The sequence below is a fragment of the Macadamia integrifolia genome, chromosome 5 (genome assembly GCF_013358625.1).
Source record: "Macadamia integrifolia cultivar HAES 741 chromosome 5, SCU_Mint_v3, whole genome shotgun sequence".
NCBI classification, from domain to species: domain Eukaryota; kingdom Viridiplantae; phylum Streptophyta; class Magnoliopsida; order Proteales; family Proteaceae; genus Macadamia; species Macadamia integrifolia.
Window position 1 is genome coordinate 33,706,421 of NC_056561.1, and position 8,992 is coordinate 33,715,412.

Here is an 8,992-nt window from a genome sequence, read left to right on the forward strand (position 1 = left end):
AAAAAAAAAAAAAACCACCACCACAATTCCATGCTTTTACATGTTTTGGCCTCCCTCCTTCACTTCTAACAAAAAATTGATCCCTCACCGACTATTTTGAACTAATCAATTCTTGTGCCGGGTAATTAACACCTTAGTTTCTTCTTTGACTTGGCTTGAAATCCTTCCTCTGATGCTAATAAATATATCCAATGTTACAATTTGTGCAATCAATTGAGGAACGAGGACCTTCACATCCAAGGGAAAAACCTAAAGAACTGCCAAGAAATTTATGAAGCTAAAAGGCCTGAAATCCTGATGGCTGCATTCTACAACACAGACAATATATATCATGGTATGAGGAGTTTAAAGACAACTCAAATATATGATACCCCATCTGCTCTTCAGGGGCACTAGTCACTTTTGTTGATTGGTCCATAGCAATCTTTAGCACGGCACTCCACCAGGATACTTTGGATAACTTTAGCAACTAATTTTTAGCCCTATCAATGAATTGTGCATTGCTTATGTAATGGAGGATTCATATTATGCATAGGTAAAGCTCTTTAATTTTTAACAGAAATACTTCTACAGAAAACCAAAGGATTTCAGAAAATTCTGACAAAAAATTACTTACAAGTGTTGAGAAAAGAACTGCTCTTCTCCAGCTAGGAACAAAAAGGGGATCTTTAGGGGATCCTTATTTTTTTCCAACTTGGTGGATAAATTAGCGAACCAATCCAATGGGGACCAATCTAACTGAGCGTGGTGACCAAATGCTGCAAGCACTTGGTTCTTTCACATGGCGTTCATTTGACGTGACTGTTCAGCTCAGCTACATTTTACACATGAGACATTCTCTCTCTCTCCATCAACCATACACAAAAAAGAGCCTCAGCCCTGATTTAATGTCTTGCTGCATTCTTTCTGGTGTCTAACTGATCCCGATTTCTGTAAGTTCTCTCAAGGGGATGACAATATCCCAACCACAAGCGAGCTCCGGAAAACAAAGCAGTGTGCAACTGTTAATCTGTTAGACTGCAGTTGTCATAAGCTTTGTTCTTGTTCCAATGCCTATTTCAGAGTCCACATTAATATGTTGGCCGCTATTGACATCAGCCATGGATACTCTCATGCCAGAAAGAGGAAAAGTGGAGTTATTAATAGAAACCAACTCGTTTCTGGACTCGTCTGATGACGATTCAGAACCTTTTAGAATTCGTTTGAGCTGTGGTCTATGGCAGATTATTCGGCCCTTGTTCCACCCAGGGAAACAGAAGGATGATGACACATTATCATTGAGAAATGAATAGGCCAACTTTGCAATAGGAATTTCCCGTGTTTCAGAGATTTTCTCCATCACCCCACGCCTGGTAAACAGGAAAGTAGAACCATCAGAAAGGATATCCAGGACCAATGGGAGATATTTAGCAAAAAAATAGATGTTATCAGATGACACAGCCGTCCACTATAACGATGGACCTTCTTTTGCTTTCTCAGATGGATTTTCTGGTGGTCCAAAAGGCTGCCTATATTGCATGGCTGTGATCATCCAATCTGCTCAATTCTAGGTATACAAAATGCCGGACATCCTGTTTTGTTTGTCGTGACTTTGTACCTCCCATGGACCATATTTGTTGTCTAAGAGACTGACACTTTAAGAGTATCCAAGAGGGAAGAGAAAGACTTACGCAACTACAATCGCTGCCAAATGAGGAAGATCTTCCCCATTTTTGAACATGCCATATACATTGTTGAGCCAAACTGATATTGCTGTAAGAGCACCACCTACTGACATCCTGCAAAGAAAATGCAGTTCAATTTTAGAAGAAGTATTCACAGGGTACAACCTGCAATCGTAACTTTCTGATACAATACCTGTGGACATCTACAGACCACATGAGCTTGCTTTTCCGGAACAACTCAGGAAAAAGGCCCCGCCTTGTTGCTTCATTGAGCACTCTTGCAGCTCGCTCCTTCTGGCCCAGCCACCACAATGCTTCTAGAACAGCATTATAGAACCTCAAACCCAAGCCACAACCTTCAGAGTTTAATTTGTCAAAGACATACTCAACCATCTGCCAATTAGAGTCATCGTCATAATCTCCCTTGATCATCTTTCCTATCACTTGATGCATATTAGATACCCTATTAGTGGTCATCTCCTCCAGTAGCTCATATACACCATCCCACCTGAAAGCTTATTCAAGCTTAGTAGTAATCCAAATCGTACCAAAAGTAAACCAGGAAAGAAAACAAGGCCCACAACAAAATGGAGATTCATATAGTATAAGCAAACTGCTTATCGTATTTCAGGACATTGCAAGGCAATTTTAATTAGAACAAGAAGTATGTAGCACAGCAATTCTCATGCAGAAGATCAAGAAATGAGATGCTCCATGAACAGAACCAGCCTCCATGTAAAGCATGGCAACAAAGCAAAAGGCATGGAAAAAGTGTTATTGAGTGTAAAAGAGTACTGATGGTACCTGTACTGCAAAGACTAAATGACCACTTTGGGACAAGTGTCATTGATCTATTTTAACTAAACAATGACGTTGATGCAAGCCACCATCTAATCATATTAGAAGCCACCTACCTGTTCGCTACCGTTTCACCTAAAAGCTTGAACTGTTAGGGAATGGCAGCTTCAATGTATAAATCAACACTCCCCCGCACATGCAGGCCAAGATCTCATGGTCCTTGCATGTGGAGCTCACGTGGCCTTTCCTTTACACAGCACCGAGGGAGAAGAAATGACGGGAAAACTCTTCCGACGCACTTCCCTAGAGTTGAACACTTGACCTCTCTACTATGATACCATGTTTGCTGCCATTTTCCCTAAAATCTCAAACTGTTAGGGAAAGGCAGCGTCAATGTATACATCAACACACTACTTCCTCCCCCCTCTTTTCCTGGGGTGTGGGACAGAAAAGGAAATATTCTTTCAAGCTCTTATTTGTGCATCTTTCTTGTCAATACTGCATTTGAAACAACTTGGTGAGTACAGTTCATAAGGAACATTAGAACAAAGCTTGCATTCTTACCCGTGACATCATAAAGTAATGTTATTGTTGGGTGTACTGATGCACATTAGCAAAAGAAACAGTACTTATACTGCAGTAAAGAGAATTTGTGGCACAACGTCTCTCAGTCTGGACCTTAACACCTAAGCACCTTAGGCAGCATAGGAATTACATTTTTCAAGCACTAACACTAAATTGCTTCAATAATTCTAAATATTTCTCAAGACAGCTCCAATATTTGACTTTGAATGTCTTTGACCCATTTTCTTCAAGTAAATTGTTGAGCTAAATGAACATACTATTTTGATAATGTGTTTTGGATATGGAAACCAATTGACTGATCTGATTTTGTTAAGGAGGCTTCCGCAAAGCAAAAGATGGCATGATAAGTTGATGAAGAATTGCTGAGGTCAACCGTGGAGAGCTGTGGCCGTCATGAACAAAAAGACATGTACAGCTTCAAGACAAATCTCTTTGATGAAGAAATCTTTCAATAATCAAGATCAAGTGTCCCAAATGTCAAATCAATTGTAACCTTGATATTATTGATATCCAAAAGATATGGAAGAAAATTCCAAGTAAGTAACTCACTTAGAGACCTAATTCAACTAACCTTAGGAAAGTAGGAGGTTTGACTTAGAAACCTTATATTACTGTCTATGGTTTACCGTGAGCTACTGTGGTCATCCGTGACCTAAACAGTCTATTGCTTGTTTTAAACCTGTGAATGATAAGACTTATCATCTGTGGCATCATCCGTCCAAACAGAAGCCTTGTTTACTAGACACACTGTTTCTGCAGTGAACCGAAACAACATGCGCTTGTCTGTGATTGGAGCAATTAATGCACCATGGTTTGTGTCTTCGTGATGTGAAGCTATTCAATGCTATATCATGTACATCAATTGGACTTTGACCGGAGGACTTGTTTTAAGTTCTCTTGAATCGTCTTACAAGTTTTGTTTCTTATTTAAACTTGTTTTGAAAGTTTGTTTTTGCATTTAATGATTTCCACTCAAAGTTTAAATTCATTTTAAGGAAGTTCATGAATTTTGTTTTACCCTATATTTAATGTTTTCCACATTAAAGGTTTTAAAGACTCTTATTCAAACTTGTTCACTAAATTGAGTTTGTTTTGTACTTGATGTTTTCCACTAAGAAAACTTATTTTTTAATTTTTATTTAATACTTCAACTTAATCTGAAAGTTTGCTTTAAACTTCAATGATTTAATTAAAGCTTTTCATTTGAATTTGAAAGTTTGTTTTAAACATTCATGAACCTAGTTAACCTTATCTTGACTCTCACAGCTAGTTCTAAACGGCTAGTGTGTTGCCCGTATATATGGCTTGAGTCTAAGGTTTTAGACTACAGAAAAATTGATCAACTGATAATTATTGTCCTAAAGTGAAAAATCATCTTGAGAAAAAGAGAGAGAGCATGAAAAGAAGGATCTTGTGAGAATCAGTTCAAAGTGTGCTTAAATGTGTTCAGCTATCTGGTTACTGAGAAGTCTTATTCTACTGGAAGTGTTGTGAGCTTGAAGAAGCTCATTTTGTTTGTTGTTAGCTTGACCCGAAGGACTGTGGTCAGCAAAGGAAATCCTTGGCCGGTGGCTTGGGTACTTAGCTCGAAGGACTGTGGCTAGGTGAGAAAATCCTTGGTCTAGGTAACACGGGTGCTAGGTGAGGAAATCCTTGGGGGGGGTGCTGATATACATTGTTATCACCCTTACTTAATAGCTTGAGCTTTTGGGATAAGTGGTTGAAACAATAGTTCAACTCGCCCATTAGTAAACCAAGATATAAATGTTCTTTTTCCATTAAACCAATATATTGGGTACTAGCTCTGAGATACTGATTGGTTACAAAACTGCTGCTTTTTTTCAGAACAACAAAGGACCAGTGTTAATCACAGAATTTCTACACCATCCCTCATAACCTACCAGTAGTTGTTATCTTCTTAGTGATTTAACCTACTAATTCCATGTTTGCCATGATAAATTTTGGGAACCAAACAAATTCTCAGACCTAAAAGGCAGTCAAACAATCATCCGTTCCTTGTTTTTATTCAATTGGGATGTTTTGCATCTTTGGAAGGAGAAAAACAGAAAACAGATTCAAAGGCAGCCTCATCCTTTTGTAGTTTTCTATCGTTTCTATTTGGTACCCATCAAATTTCACCACAGGGAAATAGTAGAAAATGTAGCATTTTTCACAATCGATCATTCTGCAGGTTTTACATACTACATACTACAGATCAGTTATTAAAAGCAGGTAGGGTCTTGCAAACAACCAAATCTTGTGCTTACCCTGTCCTGCCCACTTCAGCCATCCCTCCTTGAAGACCCCAGGAGAGGGTGTTATCATGGTATAATGTTTCAAAAAGAAGATATTATAGTTATTCCAAGTTGTAACCCAAGTACAATTCTCTCTGAACTAATGCAGATATCTCCTACTCCATGTACATATTAAAATGATCTATGTTTGTCACTTCAATCATACTTAGCTGGGAACTAAGGTATATCTCTCATCATTCTGTCGGTGTGAGCAAGTCAATCAATGGACAATGGGAAGAAACTACATCAGTGCAATCCATCTTAGGAGAAAATATGATACAAATATAAGGGAAAAAAAGATAGAACACTGACCTGTCACTCTTTGCATAAACTGAGAGCAGAAAACAGTAACATATAATAGTAGGCATAATTCCTGAAGCTTTAATTTCCTGGAACTGCTCCTCACTCTCATCAACTAGACCTGCTGAGCAGTACACACTTAAAACAGCTTCAAGGGTCTTTTCATCAGGATCACATCTTGCTTTTCCCATCTCTACATATACCTTGAGAGCTTCTTCAAACTGGCCTCCTCGTCCAAAAGCTTCAATCATACCATTAAAAGAATCCCTGTTCCGTGCAATACCCGCCTCACCCATCTGCCTCAAGATGGCTTCAGACTCCCTATAAAGTCCACCACAGGAAAAAGTGCGTATCAAGGAATTGTATGTTTCAACAGTTGGCCTACTCCCCACTTCTTTCATTGTGTTAAATGCAACAAGAGCTTCCTCATACAGTGCAGCCTGTCCATATGCTTCAACTACTCCAGTATAAACCTTAGAACTTGGCACCACCCCTTTCTCACTCAGATGAGAGAGAATCAGCTTGGCATCCGCATGAAGCCCACCCTTTCCACAAGCAAATATCAGACCCTCATAAGTCTCCATATTTGGCTCAATATTCTCTTCCACCATATCATGGAACAAAGTGACCACCTCCTTGAAATAACCACCCTCACCAAACACCTCTATCAGGATATTGTAGGTAGCAGCATCCGGCTCCGTATTGCTCACTTTCATCTCAAGAAACAACTCCCGAACATCTTCGTAACGCCCATGCCGCCCATATAGATTCAGCAAAATACTATAAGTTGTGGCATTTGGCATACACCCAGCAGCTTGCATCTGCCTAAACACACCCATAGCCTCTTTAATTGACCCTGACTGCGCGTAAGCCTCTAATAACACATTATAAGATGTGATATCAGGCAAATTCCCAGCAGACTCCATCTCCTTAAGGAGTTCAGACACCTTCTGAAGCTTGCCCAGGTTTCCAAATGTCTCAACGAGGTAAGTGTGGGTAGTTATATCAGGAACAATTCCAGCCTCATTCATGCTTCTAAATACCATCTCGGCCTCGTCCCCAAGTTCCCTACTGGCGCAAGCAAAGAGAAGTGTGTTATAAGTAACAAGATCCGGTTGAATTCCCTCATGTCGCATCTCAGCAAACAAACCCAGAAGCCCTTCCCAATCCAAACCGCCCCTAGCGCAGGAATGGATGACAGTATTATAAGTCAAAATACTGGGAGAAACCCTTTCTTTCTTCATTCGATCGAGAAGCTCAAGGGAAGTCTGGTACTGACCATTCCGACCGTAAGCGTTAATTAGAGCAGTGAAGGAGAAGACGCTACGGGCAACGCCGTGAGTGGGCATTTCTTCAAATATTTCAGCGCACTTGTCGAGTAATCCCTCTCGACCCAACACGCCGATCATGATTGTGTAAATATGTTCGTTGGGCTTACACCAGATTTGCCTCTGCATATATTTGAAGAGGCGAAGCGAGCGTTGCCAATCTCCACGTTGCGCGAACTCTTTGAATACCGAAGCGAAGTCGTTAAGGGAGAGCTTGTTCTTGAATATATCAAGACATCGAGCGATGCTGCCTCGAGGGGGTAAGCTACTTAATTTGTTGATTAGGGTTTCAACGTCGTAGCTGTACTTACCTTTCTCGACTGTAACTGATGGGTTCCCCAAAATCAACTCTTTGGGCTTCGCTCTGGTCCTTCCAACGCTGGAGAGGAATCCTCTGTCCCCGAATAAATTTGTCCTCTTTACCGGAAAATTTCCCCAGTAAAGTCTGCAATTTCTTCGTTCAATCTGTGAGGATTTGAGTAATGAAGAAGATAAAGCAGGGTTAGATATGGGGTTAGATATGGAGAGAGAGTGCAGGAAAATCATTTCGATATGTCCTGATTCGCATCAGTCTCGGTAAAAGATCTGATTTTTCTTCATGAGAACGACGATTCGTGTTGGAATGTAAAATCACTTGCTTCTCTGTTCATCTACAAAGAATCTACGAAGCTCATAAGGAGCTCCAATGGCTCGAGCACTTGCAGGTAACTCCTGCGGTTTTGACGGCTTTGTGGATAACAAAATTTGTCATTTTCTGATTGGAATTCTGTTTATGTTGGGAATTAGTATGTAATTCTTTCAAAATCCGAGTTTTGGCTCAGAAGTAAATTCTTTTAGCAGGTTTTTATAGCCGTTAAGTCGGTAAGAATCTCGATGTTTAAAAATGAAAATAACTGTAGAAAACGGCGGATACCGGCTAAAGATTGTCGGAAACCGGCGTCTCTACGAAAAAACCGTATCGATAAGGATCGGCAGAATCGGTTGACACTGATACCGATACCAAACCCGATTCAACCAGATTTAACTTGATCCAATTGGCAACGATTCTAGGGACAGGCCATTCTGGCAATTTTCAAACGATTCCGGTGGGAATCGGATCAGAATCACAGAGGTCTCTCGACGTCGATCTATTGCGATGCATGGCTCTTAACCCTTCCTACTCCCTAGTGGCATCATCTCAAGCCCCATATCGCGAACCCTAATTTGAATTTAGTTGTTGATCTTATTTTATGGCCAGTTAAAAGGAACGAAACTTGGCTTCTAATTGTGTTGCAATCAAATAGTTGCAACCTTGGATACCAGCCAGAGGAATGAGAAAGAGAAAGGAGCGGTTATTCTCTGCAGTGAGTGCAAGTGTGGTGAGCATCGGATGGCCAAGAACATTTAGGCACGCATCCCAAGGTCATCTCAGCCATCCGATGCTCAACACACTGCCACACTCACTGTTGATGATGTTTTTTCACACAAAAAAAAAAAAGAGTAGCAAGAATAATCACTAATCAACGATGAGATTCCTTCTTTGGGCGATTTGGGGCTCTTTAGTAATAGATAGATTAGATGTCTTGTCTTTTTTTTTCCAAGTTTACTATTTGTATACTCTATTTAGTTTCCGGTGGAGAAAATGGTTTCCTATTTATTAAGAATCGCCCCTCTCCCAATATTCTTTCCATATCGCTTCTGGTCGAAACAAATAATAACGTTGGATGAGGCCGACGTGGTTACATCATTAACAAAATGGAATCCCAAGTGTAGGGGTGAAAAAAATTCACCCTGAAATTCTATTTTTTTTTGCTGTTACCATGGGGTTGCTACAACCAAGACAACAATGAAACTTTTTTCAGTTAGAGGGTGGGATTGGGAAATTCTCAATAGCCAATTGCTAGAAGTTTGTTTATCACTCTAACTGCCTATCTCTTAATTGGAACTTAAATGGGCTTGAGCCTTCTATTGACGAAGGGCCTTAGAGCTTAAAAAGTTTATCTTATTAAAGTCCAAATGGCTGGTTGGCTCTGGTGAGTTGAAT

The 8,992-nt window shown here is 40.1% G+C and overlaps 1 protein-coding gene across 1 annotated transcript; it reads right to left on the minus strand.

The window, feature by feature from the left end:
• Positions 1-525: 525 nt before the first annotated feature.
• LOC122079718 (pentatricopeptide repeat-containing protein At1g74850, chloroplastic) lies at positions 526-7,719 on the minus strand. Its single transcript, XM_042646407.1, has 4 exons — positions 5,654-7,719; positions 1,858-2,172; positions 1,671-1,778; positions 526-1,349 (listed from the first exon to the last, which is right to left on the minus strand). The coding sequence occupies exons 1-4, from the start codon at positions 7,513-7,515 to the stop codon at positions 1,013-1,015; spliced, it is 2,622 nt and encodes an 873-aa protein (XP_042502341.1). The 5' UTR covers positions 7,516-7,719; the 3' UTR covers positions 526-1,012.
• Positions 7,720-8,992: the final 1,273 nt, after the last annotated feature.